At 30.8% G+C, this 21595-nt stretch overlaps 2 protein-coding genes and 1 long non-coding RNA gene across 7 annotated transcripts in view; 2 read left to right on the forward strand and 1 right to left on the reverse strand.

Annotated features, from left to right (window-relative positions):
- The window catches only part of IFT74 (intraflagellar transport 74), a 66886-nt gene that overhangs the window by 38071 nt on the left and 7220 nt on the right, over positions 1-21595 (reverse strand). For all 5 annotated transcript variants that reach the window (XM_031449591.2, XM_031449588.2, XM_031449589.2 and 2 more), the window contains 6 exons: positions 20310-20442; positions 18609-18657; positions 17047-17145; positions 16825-16885; positions 14857-14916; positions 13612-13673 (listed from right to left, as the gene is read on the reverse strand). In XM_031449591.2, the coding sequence (XP_031305451.1) occupies positions 13612-13673; positions 14857-14916; positions 16825-16885; positions 17047-17145; positions 18609-18657; positions 20310-20442 (464 nt within the window). The remainder of the gene's footprint in view (positions 1-13611; positions 13674-14856; positions 14917-16824; positions 16886-17046; positions 17146-18608; positions 18658-20309; positions 20443-21595) is intronic.
- On the forward strand, positions 253-11167 carry LRRC19 (leucine rich repeat containing 19). Its single transcript, XM_010985501.3, has 5 exons — positions 253-341; positions 5371-5460; positions 6648-7161; positions 8128-8316; positions 9013-11167. Exons 1-5 carry the CDS (start codon positions 258-260, stop codon positions 9339-9341), a joined length of 1206 nt encoding a protein of 401 aa, XP_010983803.2. The 5' UTR covers positions 253-257; the 3' UTR covers positions 9342-11167.
- Positions 11598-20653, forward strand: LOC135322254 (uncharacterized). Its single transcript, XR_010382622.1, has 2 exons — positions 11598-11688; positions 20355-20653. It is a non-coding gene; the product is annotated as an uncharacterized LOC135322254 (long non-coding RNA).

The raw sequence follows: 21595 nt of genomic DNA on the forward strand, positions 1-21595 counted from the left end.
TCTTTCAAAGTATGCACTCTCAATATTATATACTTTAACTCACAAAGTAAATTTGTTAATATTTAAATTTTTCAAGAGTAATTAAGAAACACAAAGGTTAAGCAAACCACTTTACTTGTTACACTAAAAAAAAGTCAAAGATAACTTTAAGAAATTATTCTTCTAGTCAATCTTTTGCTAAGGAAGTCTAGTTTGTTTTTTTTTTTTATCACCTGTTCATTGGGTACAAAGGTTAAAACAGAGTGAAATGCAGTCATATGACATACTTTTTTTTTTTTAATGGTGTAGAAGAAAGAGCAGATTCCTCACACACCAGTCTCAGAGAAAAGAAAAAAGTAAAGGTAAGATCTTATAAATGTATAGGCTTGGTGGTGGTTGTTGAACTTTTTAATATCATATTTAAGCTTGTTAGGTCTATACAAAAATCTTTGTCTTTAATAAGTGATGAAAGAGCAGAAAATATGATTGTATTTTCATGAGATCTACCTTAGAAATAAAAACTCAGGACATAGTCAAAAAATCTTTCTCACATAAAGTGACAATGTGATAGAAAGTAATTATTTTTCTTTTGGAAAAAAAAAAAAGGTTTCATCTAGCCAATTAAATTTATCAGATCTTTTTATTTTGAAGTACATTAATTACAGAGCATTTTAAAGTGACACTAACTTAAAAACAGATTTGTAAGATGAAAAAAGACTGGCCATCAGTGAGAACTGTTGAAATTGGGAGACGACCATTCTCCACTTAGAGGTTTTTTTCTTGAAACTTTCCACTATAAAAGTTTTTAAATTTGTAAAAAAAAAAAAATTCTATAAAATTATAAGAGAGACGTTAATTGTGAATTATTAATACCTAACTCCAAATACACCGAATTCTGGCATAAATATCTAAAATATTTAATGGCAAAACTATATTATATATATATTTTATTTAACAAAACCAAAATAATTGCTACATCATTTTATTTCATGGTATGTAATAGTCATATAAAATAAATGATTAAAAACTCCTCAGAAACTTGTACTTGAAACTATATTGAAAAGAACACTGTTTCTTTTTCAATATCTACCATTTCCTTTTGTGTAAATTTTTTGTAATGTACATTAGAGGCTATGTAAAAGGGCACTTAACTTTGTAAAATAGTTTTTTAAAAAAACTGATATTCCATTTGTCCTCTACTTTTTAATACTTAAGTCAAACCCAAATACTTTCTCAAAATAAATTTCAAATTTAGACAAAAATTCCAAAGGGAGAAACAGGCAATAATAACTTTCCTTTTAAATCTGCTTTTTAAATATGGTAAATTGACTCAAGGACAATTTCTATATAATCTACCAGCTAGTTATTCTGCCAAACTGATGCCTTCAAGATTGCCAATAATGCTAGCAAATGTTTCTGCTTAAGAATTTGTCTTTAGTGTTTTGATGGTTAACATCCATCCTGTCTTTCAATCTTTCCCCTCCCAAAAGACATACAAATATGGACCGTGCAGCTTAGTCAACACCTTTCACAGCTTTAGACCTAATAATGCTTTAGATTTGTTGACTGCTTCCTTGTAGAGAATCTACCTTAAACTCTTTGAGTACATACATTTTCTAACTCTAAAATTTATCAAATAGAAAAAAAAAGATTCCTTTTCTAACTTTTATGATTTTATTCACTTTAGCATATTGTAGAAAACAATTATTAGTATTAAGTGGATGATAAAGATAATACAAGACAATTCTGTCTCCATTTCCACAAAGTCAGAGTCCTATCTGACCTCTATTACCTTCTCCATCTGCTTCTATTCCACATCAATTCTTCAGTTCACTTGATTTTCTTTGTAGCCTATTTGCTTTCTTTAATCATCCCTGAACTATTTATTTCCGAAAAAAATGGCACTTATCTTTTATCATTACCTTACCTACATGAGCATCCTACCAGAGACATTAGTACACCATTGAGAAATACTGAAACAAACCAGTGAGGAGGCTGTACACTTATTCCCAGAGATCTGTCAACACAGGTAAACCACCTTTTATATATGCTATGGTGATCCCCCTTTTGTGGGCAATGGTCTAGAATAAGTTATAGCTTGAATTCATTTCTGACTCTAAAAAGGAATCTACTATGATTTATATCCAAATTGTAAAATCTAGGAGAATAGTGGCTTTTTCTTAAAATTTTGCTTTAGCCATGGAAAGGGAATAAACATAAACAGATCATTAAGATCAAGTTGAAGGCAATGAGGAAGTTAACTAGAATAGAACAGTATTGACATAACAATAAATTCTTTATTGCTAATGCAGCAACAGACTTCAGTAACTTGAAATGAATCTTGCTCACTGAGTAGTTTTCTACTTCTTGCTCTGATGGAATAAATTTTCCTTAAAAATCATAAGCAACCAATTGCAACAAATGCTGTAAAAAGGCTCAAAAAGGCTAAATTTTAGGAAATTACTAAGGATGTTAACAGGATATATCTATATCCTTTCAAGTAGATGATTTGTTTGCAGCAGTTTCTAAAGCTGACTTAAAGAAAAGAGATAAAAACAAGAAACATCAAGGTCATGAATAAAATGACTAAATAAGGATTTAGCAAGAAGAATTTACTCAAATGGTAGTTTCAGTTAAACATGGCACACTGAATGGACCCACTAACTTTGACTCCTGCCCAAAAACCTACTAAAATGAAAATAAAAGGTAATATGAAGTATATAAACTGATAAAAGACTAAGAGAATGGAAGAGGGGGCAATAGCAATAAAATCTAGAAACTAGAAAGCTAATAGTTAAGTGGAAACTGAGAAAGCACAATTTTGCCAAGCTAGCAGTGGGAAAAGCTGAGAAGCCACCTGATATACACTGCAGAATCCCTTAAATGGCTCAGAAATTGGCAGCACCACATATTCTGGATGTAGAGAAGGAAGGGCTAAAATAAAGTTGAAAGTCTTTCTTGCTGCCTCTGCTCAGTCAGGTAAAATTCCTCTTCTGCATAAGCAGAAGAATGAGGCTCTCCCCAACCCTACCCCAGCCTGGGAAGAATTAAACAGATGAAATCTGGGCACTAGACACAAATGACTGCAGGGATGTTATGCCAAAAGCAGAGAGAGTTAAGTTAAAGCTTATATACTAATTATTGTGATAAACTCACTTTTTTCACAACTTAGCTCTCAGAATGCTGGCCACTTGGCCTCATCTTTTCAGGCAGTAGATTAGAAGTCACTTTGGGGAATCCAACCAGCCCGAGAAACAAACTAAAGATAACACTTAGGGATTCCCCAAGAAAACAGTCCATGAAGTTCACTCTATAGTAAGATCTAAAGTTAATAAGACCCACACCAATGCACAGTTTCCAATCAGCATTTTTGTCTCACACTCTTATATTTAAGTCCTAAACCAAATATTAAGATATATAAAGTTCAAAATAAAATCTCCAATATAAAAGACACTGATCAAAATAAATTGGAAACGTACAACCTAAGGACACAAAAGCTATTCAAGGAAAAAGAAAACAACAAAAGATACAGCAAGAAAAAACAAGAAAAGAGAATACATTCATACCACAGTACATTAAAAAGAAATTTTCAGAGAACGAAGAGCTCTTAGAATTAAAAAGATTACAGGAAAAAAAAAGCTTTTAATTGATGAGATTGAAGATAAAGTTGAGGATACCTCCCAGAAAGCAGAGCAAAAATACACAGAGATGAAATGTAAAAGAGTAAAAATAAAAACTAGATAATCATTCCAGGAGATGCAACACCTAATTAAAGGGTTCTAGAGAGAGAAGTGAGATTTTTTTTTAATGAGGAAGAAAATTATCAATACCATCAATAAAATAATTCAAAAAAAATTCTCATTGTTTTCAGATTTTAAGTGCCCACCAAGTACCCAGTTTCAAGCATGAAAACAGACTCACAAAGGATCCTAAAATTTCAGAATATCGATTTAAAGCCTATATTGTACAACACAGGGAGTACAGCCAATATTTTATAACAACTATAAATGGGTTATAACCTTTAAAAACTGTGAATCACTATAACACCTGTAACTTAGATAATATTGTACAGCAACTATATTTAAAAAAAAAGCTTTGGGGATTAAGAAGGGGCAAGTTACATAAAACGATAAAGAATAAGAATGGCATAGCATCACAGTTCTTAACAGTAATACAATCATGGTTGGTTGAGTCCACAAATGTGAAACCTATGGATATGAAGGGCCCACTGTATTCATTATATTACATCATTTTATATAAGGGACTTGAGCAATCCACAGATTTGGTATCTGTGGGAGCTCCTGGAACCGATACTCTGTAGATCCCAGGGACAACTATACTAGGTGTCCAAAGATAATGGGACAATGTTATCAACATTTTGAGGAAAAATTATTTTCTACTTAGGAATTCTATTTCTAGCCAAAATCTCTTTCAAGGTGTAAAAAAATTCCCTCCTATGACCCTTCTCAGGAAGTTACTGCAGAAAGCTCTGCAGAAAAAGGCAGTAATCCAAGGCAAGGCATTCTAGAAAATAGGAATCCAGTAACAAGAGCAAATGAGGATCTCTATGATGAGGGGGAAGGAGAGTGGAAGTCAACAGCTAGGTAAAGGGTTACGGATCAGCTCATCTAGATCAGAGCACGGCAGCAGGCTCTGAGAGAGACTTCTTCAAGCAAATGAAACATTAAAATATCTAATATGTATAAACTATTGAGAGATTTGCTAGGGAGAGTTATAAATTCATAAAAAAAAACCTGAAGCACGTAAAAAATTACAATTAATTAGAGAAAAAAAGTGTGCATCAACATTGTAATAATCCTGCTACATGGCTCAGTCATTGATAGCTTTATATATTCCCAATAGTATAAACACTGAATATTCATCTAAAATTACAAGTGACTATGTTTGGAGAGTGAAAAGACAGTAAGTATATATTTCATATGTTGGTGATGAAGGTAGGGAGTGTCTGAAAGAAAGATGAGGACTCTCAACACCCAAAGTATTAAGTCAAAGGATAATATCAATAGATGATGCCTAAAATTGAAAAATGAAGAAGCAGCAAGATAAATATAAATAAGTATACATACATAAATATACAGTCTTCTGGATTTTCTTTTGTGCACATATTTAAATATTTTAAAACTTCAACTGTTTTAAAGTTCCTTTCAATAGATCTAGGAACTAATGAGACACCCTGAAAAATACTGTTTTTCATTGTCTACAGGAGCTTTCCAGTTTTTTTAGAGTGCAGGAAGGGTGAAGGGATATTTACTTCTTTCACATTTTGTATATTTTAAGAAATAGATTTAATGGGAAAAGGAAATCAAAATGTCCTCAAAAATCTCTGAAGTTCTAGTCTCCTAATGAGATATAAATACTCTTTTCTATCAGGTTTGTGATATGAAAACCACAAGCATCACGATCTTGTTTTGGCCGCTCTTCATCCTATTATTATCAGACAAAAGCCAGACTTCTAAAACAGTAAGTTTTTACAAACAAGCTAGTGAAAATATTTTCAAAGGTACACTTTTTGTAAATTTAGTACAATATTCCAAGGCAATAAAAAAGGAAAAAAAATTCAAACTATCAAAATGAACTCTTTGGTTAGCTGTGTATATTCAAAACATGTGATCTCTGAACCAGACTCTAATTTGACAAAAGCAGTTTTCTTTTTTTCTTTTAAACTGAGTTCTTTAAATGTTGATAAAAGGAAAAATCTGTAAAATTTCACTATAAAATCAGAGATTAGTTACAAGACACAAAAACTACACTTTAAAATGCAGGAAACTTTTTAAAAAAACATAAATTTATGAGGGAAATTATTATTGTTACATTATTATTACTATTGGGGGATATTTCAAATGCAAAAACAGTCAAAACAAGAATTTTTTTTTTGGATCTATAGCCATATAATGAAAGTACTTCTTCCTGTTACCTGGCTCTTCAAATTCAATACATGGCTCAATTTCTGTTACAAGATTAATATTTTCTTTTAAAACATCAAGTTTTGAGCTGTTAACGCTATAGAATTGTATATTGAATATTATTTCTTAATTATTTAATAGTCCTAGGTGTAGTAATGCTAGCTCTACCGATTTTTAAAAATTACATATTTTTACATAAAATCCTCATTATAAATGTCAATCTTGCAAACTGAAATACTAAATAAGTTAACAGTATTATTTACCACTTATTTCCACATATATAAATGGAAATATACCAATATTCTTTCTTTCTATAATGATCATGCAATAACAGTTGGAAGATACTTGTATGGCAAACTGGTATCTCCTTGCTTAATTATATATATCAGAATTCCCTTATATATCAGCATTGAATCCCAGTAAAAAAAGTATTTGCTTTACCTTTTCCATATACTATCACCACAAGATTAAATAGTAGATTTTTTTTCTAAAAGTATTTCCTTCCAATGTCTAATTGCCTGGATATAAAAATTTGAGGGGGGAGGGTATAGCTAAAGCAGTAGAGTGCATGCTTAGCATCAAAGAGGTCCTGGGTTCAATCTCCAGTACCTCCTCTAAAAATAAATAAATAAACTTAATTACCACCCCCTTTACCCCCCAAAAAAAGAAAAAGAAAAAAAAAATTTTGGGAAATTCTGTTAATATATTTCCTTATTAATGCATTTCTAATTTTCTTTTTTTTAGGAAGTCAAATGTAATTTCACTGCAAAGAATTATGCTTTGATTCCAGCAAATATCAATAAAGATGTTACTATACTTGATCTCAGTTATAACAAAATTACTCTGAATGTTACAGACACAACAGTTCTACAGACTTATTTTTTACTCACTGAGCTCTATTTGATTGAGAACAATGTCATCATCTTACATAATAATAGTTTTGGGAAACTCTCCAATCTAGAAATTTTAAATATTTGTAGAAACTCCATCCACATAATTCAACAGGGTGCTTTTATGGGCTTAAATAAGCTAAAACAGCTATATCTCTGCCAAAACAAAATATTACAACTGAATCCTGATATATTTGTGCCTCTAAAAAACCTGATACTACTTAGTCTGCAAGGCAATTTGATAAGCTATTTTGATGTACCACTACTGTCTCATCTGGAATTCATAACTTTATATGAAAACCCATGGAACTGCTCTTGTAGTCTACTGAGTTTGCAAAACTGGTTGAACACATCGAATGTGACACTAGGTAAGCAATCATTAATTTAAATTAGTCAAAACCAAAATGTGACTGATTTTTGGTTGTTCTATCCCAGAAAAGTCTCTCATTTCGTGTCTTAAGGAAACTACTGATGCTTAAGGGAAACAGGAAAAAAACACTGGAAAGCAATTATTGAATAGATGTTGTACCTTGGCCTCTCCAGGAAAAAAAAGGAAAAAAAATTTAAATGTTTTATATATGTGAGATTATACTGTTACTTTATATACTAAGTTTGCAGTTTCAGTACATAAGACTAATTTTTAAAAGTACTTCCTTTTCAAACAAAACATAAATACAAAACGGAAACAGACTCATAGACATAGAATACAAACTTGTGGTTGCCAAGGGGGAGGGAGGGTGGGAAGGGACAGACTGGGATTTAAAAATGTAGAATAGATAAACAAGATTATACTGTATAGCACAGGGAAATATATGCAAGATCTTATGGTAGCTCACAGCAAAAAAAAAAATGTGACAATGAATATATATACGTTCATGTATAACTGAAAAATTGTGCTCTACACTGGAATTTGAAACATTGTAAAATGACTATACTCAATAAAAAAAATGTTATTTAAAAAAAAAAGTACTTCCTTTTCTCAGCATATCCTGTCAGAGAGTAGGTGAAAACAGGTACCCTACTTTCTAAACTGCACACCACATTCCAGATGTTCACCACAATCTTACTCATAACATCTTTACTAGCACAGACAAACTAAACAATAAGCACAGACTGCACTTAAACTATATTTATAAAATAACTTAATAAACAAAAATGGGCATCTTTCCCTTGTCATGTTGCTAGGCAAATATAACAGTTTCATCTTCAATGATGACAGGTAGATATGTCAAGAAATTTTAGGTGAAAAATTATAAAATGCTGTTAACCATAATATTTATTAACTTTAATAATCTTATTTTCCATAATAAATCTTATTCTTTCTATTTTACCAGAAAATGAAAACATCACCATGTGTAACTATCCAGATATCCTGAAGCACTACAATATCAAAACAGTACCTTACAAGGCTGAATGCTACTCAAAATTTCCTTCGCTTATAACTAAAGATCTTTATAATCATTTTCAGTCCATTAGCAATTCAACACTTCATAGCTCTTTCAACAACATCACAAGAAATTCAGGTAATGTACTGGTTTTCAATATAAATATTGCTGAGGATAGTATACTAAATAAATTAAGATAGTTCTCATTTTTTTGCATTTTAAATTTCTAGAAACAATGTAAAAGATCAATTCCTCTGCTCAACAAAAGATTTACAAAATATTGGATTTCTAAACGAGGCTCTGCTAGATATCAGTCAAATGCCATTATGCAAATTAGTTAACTTCTCTGAGCTTTGATATTAACTCATCAAGTCACAATTCTTTTCATTTATTTATTTTTATTTTATTCTTTTTTTTTTTTTTTTTGGTAGGGGAAGGAAGGTAATTAGGTCTCCTTAATTTATTTATTTTTAGAGGAGGTACTGGGGATTGAATCCAGGATCTCCTGCTTGCTAAGCATGCACTCTACCACTTGAGCTGTACCCTCTCCCAAGTTACAATTCTTAACAGGTATAAATCAGTAGTTCCTAGGTGAATGCATAAACAATACCTGCTAAGACAGGTAGTTATTTTGAAAAAGGGTATTCTTTCACTACACTATGAAATATCTTTATTTATTGCAGTTTTAGTAACTTTTGCTTAAAGAAAATTATTAAGTACATTTATTTCTAATACCAGTATCGGGGAGTTATTAGGACATGCAATGATGATTTTTTTTTTTTTTGTCAATTTAACAAAATTCTCCCCCCTCTCTTTCCCGGTATTCCATTTAAGAACATGAATCTCTTGGAAAAAGCTGGGCTTTGCTTGTTGGTGTTGTAGTTACCGTACTGATGACTTCACTCCTCATTTTTATTGCTATCAAATGTCCAGTATGGTATAACATTCTGCTAAGTTACAATCATCATCGCCTGGAAGAGCATGAAGCAGAAACCTATGAAAATGGTTTTACCGGAAATCCAAGTTCTCCTTCACAGATACCAGATACAAATCCTGAAGAAACTACAGTAATATTTGAACAACCACATTCATTTGTGATAGATGATGATGGGTTTATTGAAGACAAATATATAGATACTCAAGAATTACATGAAGAAAATTAATTTTCAAAGTTTGATTCTTTAAAAATTGTTACCAGCTCACTCACAGTTTAGGCAAGGAGATTTTGATATGTGACATACTGAGAACTATAGCTAGAAGACTTTCATATTAATTGCAACACATATAAATATTATAAAATTATGCTCTTCTCACTGGCATTGTACAAGTAGGCCCAAATATAGCAACTGCCACTCCTTAGTAGCTAGCAGTTAAAAATACTAGCATTACTATTCTCAGTAGTACTCAGGACACCATACATAATAGTAGGAAAGGCCTAAAGTAAATTGTTCATTAATTAAAATGAGCTGATTCTCATATTAGCCAGATATTTGATGTAATACATATTAAATTATATTAAAGTTTTACTGCTTGGTATCAATAAAGAAAAAAGATTTTGGATTTCTATCATGAGTCAAAGGGAAGAACAGAGGTAGTATAAACTGACAATACACTAAGATTGATTTTATGCTCATAGAATGAATACATGGAATTGGAAAATGCTTTTTAAATTTTTTTAAATGCTTCTTGAATTGGCACAACAAATTTCTGAAAAGTTAGTAGCAAGTTAAAACACAGGCACAATGTCCAGGCACAATCTCTAATAAGTTACCATTGATTCTGGATACAAAGAAAGACTGTCATCATAATGCATGGTCAACACAATTGAATAATATGGTGGCTTCCAAAGTGGGAATTATCTATGAATCTTGTTTTAAAAAAACACTTATTTCTGCCTCTCTTTGGGAGATTTTTATTCAAATGAGTTTGTGTTAGGGCTGAGGAATCCTCAGTTGGTCCATGGTCAGTTCTTTGGGATGCTGTAGATAAAGCAATGTTTCCCAAACTTTCTAGAACATTAATTTCCAGAGAGACATTTAGAAGTATTTACAGGATGGGGGAAAAAGGAACATGGTCAAACTAATACAGAATCACTGTAGGAAATACTGGATTTAAACAAAGTGAAACAAGCTTCTTTACTATAGGACTTAACCAAGACTTTATTAAGTTAAACCACTCTCTGATCTTCAAGAACAAAGTTTTAAGAATTTTCCAAACTTTCTTAAAAACAAAACCTTTTCTTTGACATATGCCTACAAGTAGCTCATAGCACAATAATGGTCCAAAGAACACTGGCCTTGAGCCTATTATAGAAGAATCTAAAGTGAATTATTTGCCAATTCCTTATAATCATTGGCTACAATCATAATTTTAACAACTTAATGCAAACAGTGGCATTAAGAACTGTAACAAAATCTATTATTTTTACCTCCCATATGTGGGGAAATTAAGTGTATTTATCTATACCTTTTAGAGAAAAGAATATTTCTAAAATACTGAAATATATTTATGGAATGAATAATATAATATTTTGTATTTTCTTCATTGTAATACAGGGAAGGGAACAGTGGCTAGCAGTGTGGATAGAACAGGGTTGCATATAAGCTGATGAAGCCGGGAGATGGGTACACAGGAGTATAATACACTAGTTTATTTTTGTGTATGTTCAAGTTCCTCTATAACATAAAGTTTTTAAAACGTGTATGTACCTAGTAGTTTCTTAGAAAAGAGAGACTAAAAATAATGTAGATGTATGTTATATTCTAACAATAGTCATTTTTAAGGTTATATCAATAGTAAATTCAGTTCAAATGTTTACTGAGGAAAATAAAAACTGTTTAGGACAATATACTCTGTGAAATAGAATTGACTCATTTAAGATGTGTATTTGCTCGTATGTATAGGAACATATGTTTTCAATAAAGGATATAAATGTTTTATGTGTAATATTTCTGATAAATAAATTATACTTTACAGTTTTAAATCTCAATTATGAGTGAGATAATTATAAAAACACAAAGCATGTTTTTCTAAATAACCTATCATTTTACCAAAATATCATTTCCTACTTTAAGAGGCAAATATTAATATTTGAGATATTTGGTAAGATAAAATATAATTATGAATGGGTAAAGACTACATCTAATCTCTTATATTCAAAAGCCTCTTATATTTAAATATTAGGTATTCAATAAATATCTGACTACACAAAAATAAATGGGTTTTAAAATTATAATTACATTTTTTTTTAAAGGATAACTGATTTTGGCTAAAACCAAACTAGTGTAGACATTCAAGTTAGAAGAGACTCATTAGTTCAAGCTGGCACGTGAAACTGAATTAAAGCCTGGTGTCTAAGTATTGTCACAGTAACATATTGAGGCTATATACTATAATCGATTTACTTAAAATAGGTGTTTCATAATAAACCAGATGGTCATACCACAGCAAATGGTGGTACTGAAAGAGAAGAGAAGGAAAACAGAAGTTTTTTACCCCCGCTTTTTCAAGGTATGGCATTTCCTGCTTCTTCTGAACATATAGAGTCAAGATAGATCCTTGTGTTTTTGAGATGTTGGCCATCTGATTAACACACAAAATAAATCTATCCTCCTACTGTATATACAAGTAAAGTTCATAAAAATAACTTAGTTTTAATTTAAATTTCCTCTTAAGAGAGTCAGGAGAAACTATTTCACTCAGCCTTAGTTACAAACTACAGATATTAAGTTTCAAGACTCCTGATATTTCAGGACAAAGTACCATATTTTAAGAACTTTCTTCCTTAACCAAATGAACGAAATAGACAGAAAAACCTATGACATACTTAAACTTATAATCTGGGAGTTATCTTTTGGGATAAAATATCTAGAAAACATATACATGTAATACTTATAAACCTAATCTGGGTATTATATAACTTTGTAGATAAATTATGAAATAAATGAGGACCTAAATGTTCTAAACTATATAATGTCCTCAATGGGTTATAGCTTATTATTTCTTATTGTTTAGGTACCTAGGAGAGTATTTTATATGTAGCAAATGATAAATATTTGCTAAATGGTTTAAAACCAGAGCAACAACAACAACAAAGAGGAAGTTTTCAAGTGAGTGTCTAAAATTGGAATATGGAATTTTCTTTGTAAAAGGGAAGAGACTTCCAGTATATTCGTAATTTTTAAGATAGCACTTTATAGCAGCATCAAAAGACAGATGGGGGAAAAGAGATTCCTTTGTTTTTTAAACAACAGAAAATTACATTTATCTTTCAAATACTTTGTCCTTATATTTTAACAACCTATTCTTCATCAAATATTTACTGTACATGCAGAGGTAACATGACAGTATATTTGGTGTTACAGAATTTTCATAATTTTGGTTATTACCCTTGCTGTCAAGGATACTAATATTGATAAGTTTATGGGACAAAATGTGTGTGGTATGTGCATGTACAAAATAGCTCATCTTCTATGTTTGCACTACCTTAGACAATAACTAAGGTCAAAAAGTCAATTAAGAATAAGTATGTTAACTACTGCTTTTGTCTCAATATTTGGGTCCCTTCAAAATTCGTATGTTGAAATCCTAACTGCCAAAGGTAATGGTATTAGCAGGTTGGGAAGTGATTTAGGTCATGAGGGTAAAGTCCTCATGAATGGGATTAGTGCCCTTATAAAAGAGATCCCACAGAGTTCTCTAGCGCCTTCCACCATGTGATGATATAGCAAGAATTTGCTGGGTACGAACCAGTAAGAGGGCCATCACCATAACAAGACTATACTGGTGCCTTGATCTTGGACTTCCCAGACTCCAGGATTGTGAGCAATAAATTCCTGTTGTATAAGTTACTCAGTCTATGATATTTTGTTTATAGCAGCCCAAATGGACTAATAACTACATTACATCCACTTATTATCTTTGTAGACATTACTGTCACTGCCACATTTACCTTATTACCAAAGTCAAAGTTACTTGGTATTTGGTCTCTAACCAGGTTATATATAAAGATGCACATATAATCTACATCTACAATAAGGATTACTAATGTATCAATTATTTATTAATTAATAATCAAGTAATGAAGTAATGTAAATACCCCACTAATAAGGTATCTTTCATTAGACTGGGGCTTAAATCTTATAATCTGAATTAGTTAAAAAGCTCAGGTTAAAATTACAAATGGTAGAGATGAAGATGTTCTTATCTATTTTAGATTTTAAACTCCTACACACAGAAATTTTATTTATCGGAATGAAGATAATAGATTCATAAATAATAAAATCTATATTGCAAATATTCAACTTTTTTAAGTAAAAAAAATGCAACAGGGAAAAACAACAAAATTTGTAAAGAAATAAATGACTCAGAAGTTAAACTACCTTATACAGGTCACATATAAATCTGTTTGATTTCTAAATGGATTGTACTCACGCTTGTCTTTCAGTAAATATAACATCCATACTTTGTGTTTCTCGATCATTTTGAGCTTTAAGCTGAATAAAAAGTTAACAGAAAAGTTATTGATAAAAAATTACCATTGAGGGAAGAGGGGATAAAATTTTTTTTTAATTACCATTAAGCTATTTCTCTAAAGGTTATTCTGGTTATTCTGGTTATGAACTGATTAGAGATTATTATAATAATCCTAACGTCACCTGCAAAGTTTTAAAAAAATACAGTATTGTTTCATTTAACAAGCCACAAATTTAAAAAAAGTCTTTTTCAAAGGCATTGTAATTTCACACCAAAAATATTCATTGTATGGTGATCTGTCAAGTAATCTAATATAAACTTAATTTATGTAAACAGAATTTCAAGAATTTATTGGGTATTCAATAGCTGATTAGTAATACGTTAAACTTAGGCCCAACACAAGTTTTATTCTTAAATCATTCAGGATTTTACCTGAGTACTCCTAGGTGACTTTACCTGTACATATTCAGCCTAGAATTTGGACCTATCTCAAATAACTGAAAAAACACAGTTTTTACTCTTTACATTTGGCATTAAAAATATAGTTTGTAAAGTGGGAATTCTCCTGTGTTCTAAAGCTAAGAATAATATCACTAAATGATCATGCTCTTAGAACCCCAATTTAGAAAAAGAGTCATTTTATAAATCCTATACTTTCACAGAATAGTCTTTGATTGTATAAATTAGAAGGTGTATAAGTTATGTTATTTTCTTTCCAATATTTATAATAAATAATAAACTAGCTACTATCATTTTATTGTTTTCTATCAAATAATTGAAGAACACTGAATGTCAATTCTCATTTACCAGTTATGTCTGGCATCATAACTATTCATTTTCACCCTTTCTAATAAAACTCTCCATTAAGTACTTAGTTCCATTTGCACAAATATTTGACTAGAAGTACTGCAAACTAATTTATATATAAGGATATGTAGAAGGGACTCCCTAATTAATGCTTTATGAGAGACCAGTTCAAACACAGCCTTCTAGAAAGACAATAAAGCATGCGCTTGGAAGGGCCAACCAACAGAAAAGAATTTTAGAAGAGTAACTAAGGGAACTCAATTATATCAGTAGTATTTAGGATCAGAGTAATACCTATCTCTAAGGTCCATAAGGTTTTATCAAATTATTTCTAGATGTAAGTGCTTTGTTTTGGAGGCTATGTAGATCTATTGCTTATACTTATAAGTTTCTTACCATGTTGTAATCATTCACTACTTCTTCCATTTCAGTATTAGTATTAAGTTTATCCACCAACTAAAAACAAAAGTAAAAAAAATTCTATTAGTCTTCATAAATTTACTCTATAATCAATAGCATAGGTGTTCAACCTTACAAATAATGAGTAGTCATTTAAGTATTAATACTTTCAAGTATCTTATCTTCTAAGACAAAAACAAATACTGAGTTACCTAAGTAAGCATATACTATGCATTAGGGCAATCAGTAAACTACATTTTCAGCGTTGAAAAGTAAGCAGTAATGAACTATTCTTCCTGCAGATCATATCTCAAAGAGCTTTGCCTGCTCTGAAAAGATGTCTGAGCTTAAAGAAGAAAGACCCAAAGGAGACAAAATTTGGGAGAAGATCTCTCACTCTATTTTTTGTTCAGAGGGGAGGAGCGTTAACACATTTACAAATTTACATGAATGAAAATGTAAAATGATTTTTTTGGTCTTCTACAAATTAAAAAAATTTTTTAAATTTTAAAAACATCAACAGGGTAAGGCACAAACAGAACACTAGTAAGCCTACTTCAAAAAGTTAAGCAATGACAGTTAACATATTTACCTATTTACCTTGTGCCAAACACTATTCTGAGCCTGTTATATGTATTATTTCACTTAATTTTCACAATTACTCTATGAAGTAGACATTATTGTCCACATTTTGTAGATACAGAAATTTAGCAAGTTGTGGACACAGAAGTTGAATAGGGAGGCTACCAAAAGAAAACTATTTGAATATAGCTGATTCTAAAAGACTAAGCTTTATTAATGTAATATATATTAGTACACATCACATTTTCACTTGTGTTATAAATAATAAGTGCTACTAAGATCTATATTTATTGAGGTCTTACTATATGTTAAATACCTGGCTAACTAAGTGCTTTCTCTGTATCAGATGTTAGCTTTTTAAACCTACAAATAGCATATTTTACACTTACTAATATTTTTATATTAAGTAACTTACCTAATGCATTGTAGTACAACTAGAAATTCCTTTTATATACTTTCATCTAGTGTTTAATATTTTATAAAAAACTATTTTCCCCATATTTAGAACAGATATTATTTACTAAAAAAACTGCACAGAATATTACGGATTACATAGTCCAACAAATATTGAGAGAATTATACTATAATCAGAAAAATATTGTTTATGAGTACAATATAACAATATCAAGTAGGTATATCATAATTTACCTAACCATTATGGTAGCATGTTTCTTATTTTGTGCAACACTACTTTTTAATAGGAGAAGTGAGATAACAGTTTTCAGTAAGTCCAAAGTTTTCAGCAAGTAAAGCACCTACAGAGTTGGAAGGAAGAAAATTCTGACAATAGACATTTTCATGGGGTCAAGATCCCCCCAAAGATTGAGGCAGTAATCAACACTGCCAAGGGGATTATTTCTTCTGGAAGTTCACATTAGGAAGCATCCTTGGTGGAACTATTTTTATGTTAGATACTTACTTCATTTTGACAAAAGGCAAAAACAGTATTTTGAATGAAACATCAGATGAAGGTATTCTACATATTAAGTAATTCAATATTTAAAATTTTATGATAAGACTCCATAGAAAAATAAAATTTTTAAACCAGTGACATTGCTAGTTCCCAACAAATTTTATCTATTTTAAAAATTACTGTTTTAATATTGTTAGGGAAAAAAGGGTGTGTGTTTCTGTAGTTTTAAGTAAATTTTTTTTTTAAAAAGACTGGAAGAATGCATGTCAGTCTGTTAAGACAAATTATTCCTGGGAAGGGAAATGAGGGAGAATGCAAAAGGATATTTTAATCTCTACACTTTCCATGGTTTAAATCTTTCTCAATAAGCATGTATGCATGTATTATTTGGTATTTAAAATAACTTTTTTTAAAGTGGCAAAAAGCAATGAAAATATTCAAAGGAAATTCTCTCAGAAAAGACCAAATACCATGTTGTAGTCTGCTAGTTGTCCTTGAAACTCTTTGATTTCAACAGCTAAAGTTTCAGCTCTGTAAACATAAAATAAATACATTCACAAATACATAAATAGGCAGATGAATGTTATGAATATTATGTATAACTATAAATTTAGTATTAAACTCCTGAAACATATTACATTAAATGTTACTAATAAAAAAATCTTGCATGTTGTAACTGCAAAATTACTCACCTCTTTTCATATGACAAATATACTGAATTCTCTTGATTGTACATTTCTATTTCTTTCTGAAGTTTATTAATTTCTGTTGTAAGCTCACTTATTTTACTTCTAAGTGAAAAGAAATTAAAAAGTCAGCAATACTTCCACTCTGGAAGAGTCTTTCTAGTCAAACAAAATAAACTTTTCATAAATGTGCAACAATGATATAAATGATTTTGTGAAATTTCACCAAAAAAAGAAAAACAATTTAAGTGACTCATTTGATTAAGAAGGAGTTATATCCCAGTGATAAACTGATACAGGTTTTCAAACCATTAAAAAAGATGGAACAGTATCAGAATGAAAATCTGGTCAAATTGGTACAATCCTCAGACAGAAGTAGACGCCTAATTGTCACACTAACAGCTCTTGCTATCCTCTAGGACAGGGTTTCTCAAAAGCAGCACTATTGACATTTTAGGTCTTTGAATAAATAATCCTTTGGAGGGGGGTGGGGGAGTATCCTGTGCACTGCAGGATATTTAACAGCATCCCTGGTCTGGATGCCAGCAGCACATCCTCCCAATCCCAGTTATGACAACCAAAAATTTGTCTAAAAGTTGCCAAATGTTCCTTGGGTGGCAAAAATCACTGTCAGTTGAGAACTACTACTCTAGAGTCAATTACACAAATAGGTAAAACTTTTTAATACAGAAGGACAAATCCTAGAGAAAAGAGGTAATTCAGTAATGAGAAATAGCTTATTTCCTTTCCTTTTTTTGATTAAAAAGTGGCTGGATAGCAAAAGATGCTATCCAACTGATGGCCTCCCTATCTTTCCTATTGATGTTAGTTTTGAGGAAAGATGGGGAAAACCTATCCTCCTATTGCCTTCTAGGAGTCTAAGAATCAAAATGTTTCAGGTAGTTGAGCAACAAGAGTTAAGAAGGACCAATAAAGAAAACAGAGCCTTCAGGACATGACAGAAGAATGCATTAAATAGAATGCAAGTAAGAGAGAAAGAAGATATAGATGACGAGCCAACAAAAAATGAAGTAAAATGGAAAATGGAGATAGGATAGTAGGACATCTGAGCAGAGAAAAAGTTAAGTAGAGAAAGAGAAAAAAGTTCTTAATTTAGACCTGCATACTTAGAGATAAATGACAAAGCTTATGAATTACTTAAAATTAGGCCATACTTACAGCAACTGACCAAATATACATTATGTGAAACTCTGTACTAATTAATATATTATAAATAAGTATATATATTTTTCCCTTTCTTAATAGATATATGAATAATATATTTTGGAATAATTAGTGAAAGAAGTATAAAAGATTATCCTTATCTTTAGATGAAAAATAGTGAACTTGAAATATATAGCTCATATACATTCAAATACATAAGATTTAAAATGTCAGCCTAACTGTATTATCTCATCTATTTGGTGATGACATCTATTTATAGCCAAATTAACCAAGAACTATGTTAGAATACAAAATAATTCTTAAAAATAAATAGATACCTAATTATCTTAAAAAGTACCATAGTTAAAACTTCATGATCATGCATAGGAAAAAAAGTAACATACCGAAGAAGCCCAAGATAATAAGATTTGTCTAAAATTTGCCTCTGGGGACCTAAAAAAATTTTTTTAAGTATTAGTGTTCATTTTGAAAATGGTATCAAAATAGCAAATCCAAAAGACAACCAAAATTACACTATACAATTCTCTCATAGTCCTCAAAAATGCCTCAGTAAATCTGAAAATCAAGAAGCTTAAATGGAAAAGAGAACTAGTATCTTAGTATCATGACACAATGGAAGCTTGAATTAAGACTACAAAGACGGGACTAGGGGTGGGGCTGTTAAGACAGTGGACTCCGCGGATCAGGTCGAATGAATAGAAACTGGGCCTAAGGGAGTCTAGAACAGGGCAGGCCAAGAGAATTTCCTTCAACAATGGAAATAACCTATATCAGCACTGTCCAGTAAAGTAGCCACAGAATACTGAACACTTGAAAAGTGGCTGGTGCTACTGGGAAGTGAATTTTTATTTTACCCAACTTTAATTAATTTAAATTTACATAGCTACATGTAGCTGTTGGCTGTCATAATGGACAGTGCAGATTTAGACTATGAATTTCTCAATGTATGCAGGAGATTTTGATTTTTCATAATTTTTTTCAGAAACTTTTTTAGAAACATGATCTTACATTTCAGTAGAACCAAAAAAATATTTCTAGGTTGTGTACCAAACTTTGAAGAGGTGCAATGCCCTGCAAGGCATGAGAGAAAACGCTAGAGAGGACTGACTGAGGTCTATGCTGAGAAGAGGGAGAGAATGTCTTACTAGGATGGGAAATGCACTGGACCAGGCAAGAACAAAAATCACAGCAGTGGTGCGTGGTGGTAACAATCAGAACTCTCTCACATAAGGCCTTGAAATATATTGCTAGACAATGTCTATCTTAAATAATACTGGTTTTATTTTGAAGGAGAAATTAACACAGTAATACAGTAATAAAATTTGGTGAATTCTCTATAGAATTACAGTATGTTTCTATACTTAATGTTTTTAAATAAGTAATATTAAACATATAAACTTTATAAACATCTTCTAATTAATTTTGTACCCTTAGAGTATCTTTATCCCTGATAAGTCATTTGCACAAATACAGAAAACTACAAATTCATTATAAAATAGTTCATTCATCATGCATTGATTTATTTGTATGTTATAGGCCAACTTCTTGAATCATAACATACAGAGTTATTATTATCCCTTTCTAAACACATACAGAGAGGCATAATGAGAGATGCAGTATAATCTACGTGTCAGGCTCACTTCCTTACTTAAAGCATTAAAATGGAGTATTAATTATTACCAAAAGTAACACCTCTTGACTCGCTTCTCATAAATATAAAAATACCTTACTAGTGTCATTTTGACATGGAAACAAAAAAAAAAAATTCAGAATATTTCTAGGAAGTAATAGAAACCTAATTTTCATTCCTGAGCTTTTCTTCAAATTATTTCACACTTCTTCAAGTTATAGCAAAGTTTCATGTTCAGGAAAATGAAGATTAAAATAGCTCACATATGTATATAACTCCCTAGTTCACAATGAACTTTCACATTCATTCTCTTATTTTAACCCTTACAACAATTTTGTGAATTAAGGAATAAGAATTGAGTAAAACAGCCTCTTTCACTCTAAAATTCTGACTTAATAATATGGTACTGTAATAATTCTTATACAAAATATATTCATCTTCTTAAAATAGGTACCTTTCATCCCAGTTTTCATTCCACTCAAACCTTGCTGTGTTACAGGACGATCGGCAACTTTGATTTGAGAAGACAGAACTCCTGTTCCTATGGGACCACCACGAGAACCTGGTCTTGCTGTTCCAGGTGGCATCTAAATGACAAACAAAATTACAGTTTTATTAAACTAGAAAAACAGTGCCTCTAAAATTGTCAAAACTGCAAAGAGGATATTTTTAAAGATAAAGATTCTATATAATTTGTAAAATTTTCCTTACACTTTTGAATGTCTGAAATTTTATTTAACAAAATTAACATTTAAAATTATGTGAATATTGGGTAATACACTTCTTTAAAATTTTAAATTCTATGTGTAGACATTATTTATAATATCCCCAAACTGGAAAGGAGTCAAATGTCCACAAATTTGTCCTTATTTAACCATAGGAAATGGTTATAATTCTGTTTTTGTAAAGTAAAGTCTAGAGGATCACATAAAAAAATAGTAACAATGTTTACCCCTATATATTATAGTTCACTTTTATTTTGTACTTTATATAATTTCATATTTTCAACATTATTATATTAAGTATATATTACCATTAAAATAAAAAAAAAAGAAATTTTCATTTTGAAAAAAAAAAGATATAATTACATCACAAGATAGCCATATAACTACTAAAGAGTTTACACCATTCAGCAAGCATTCATATTATCACTCTACATGATTCTCTACTTTAGGTCTGCAAAATCCAATATAATATTATATACCCTGAGGAAAGGTCAAAAAACTCCCTTCTTGTCTGTTCATATAGTATGTACAGGCATGGGAAGGTATAAAAGATAACCTAAAACTGTTCCAAGATATCTTTCTTTTGTTCATCTTCCTTTCCCCACTGTCAACCAAACAGTAAAGAGGTAGATTTAAATATGTAGCAGAAATTTTAGATAGGGGTTAGATACACAACCATTCTCACTGATTTTGATTGTTTTTAATTCTGTTAGCTGGTAGTCTCTAATCCTATCAGCTAACATAGTTCTTAAATGACTCTGAGAAGAACTTGGTAATTAATTTAAGTATGGGGGCCAGCAACACTAACACATTCCAGAGAATACCTTGTATACAGGAATACTGTCAACTATAAATGTAAGTGAAATGATCAGGGTTACCCTGAATCTCTCCTTGTGTAAACCTTCTGAATAATTTCCTCTTTGGCTCCATGCAAGCATTATGCTTATGACTACTTAAATAACTATGCTACTTTTTAAAAAACATTTATCAAATCAAAGTATAGAGAGGTACAAAT

This window comes from Camelus dromedarius, chromosome 10 (assembly GCF_036321535.1).
Source record: "Camelus dromedarius isolate mCamDro1 chromosome 10, mCamDro1.pat, whole genome shotgun sequence".
In the NCBI taxonomy this organism is placed as follows: Eukaryota; Metazoa; Chordata; class Mammalia; order Artiodactyla; family Camelidae; genus Camelus; species Camelus dromedarius.

Bases quoted from the DNA above. Each gene is read 5' to 3' on its own strand.
- LRRC19 (XM_010985501.3), top strand. From the start codon at position 258: ATGACATACTTTTTTTTTTTTAATGGTGTAGAAGAAAGAGCAGATTCC. The intron at 342-5,370 runs GTAAGATCTTAT...CTTTTCTATCAG, and splicing joins GAGAAAAGAAAAAAGTAAAG to GTTTGTGATATGAAAACCAC. The intron at 7,162-8,127 runs GTAAGCAATCAT...CTATTTTACCAG, and splicing joins CACATCGAATGTGACACTAG to AAAATGAAAACATCACCATG.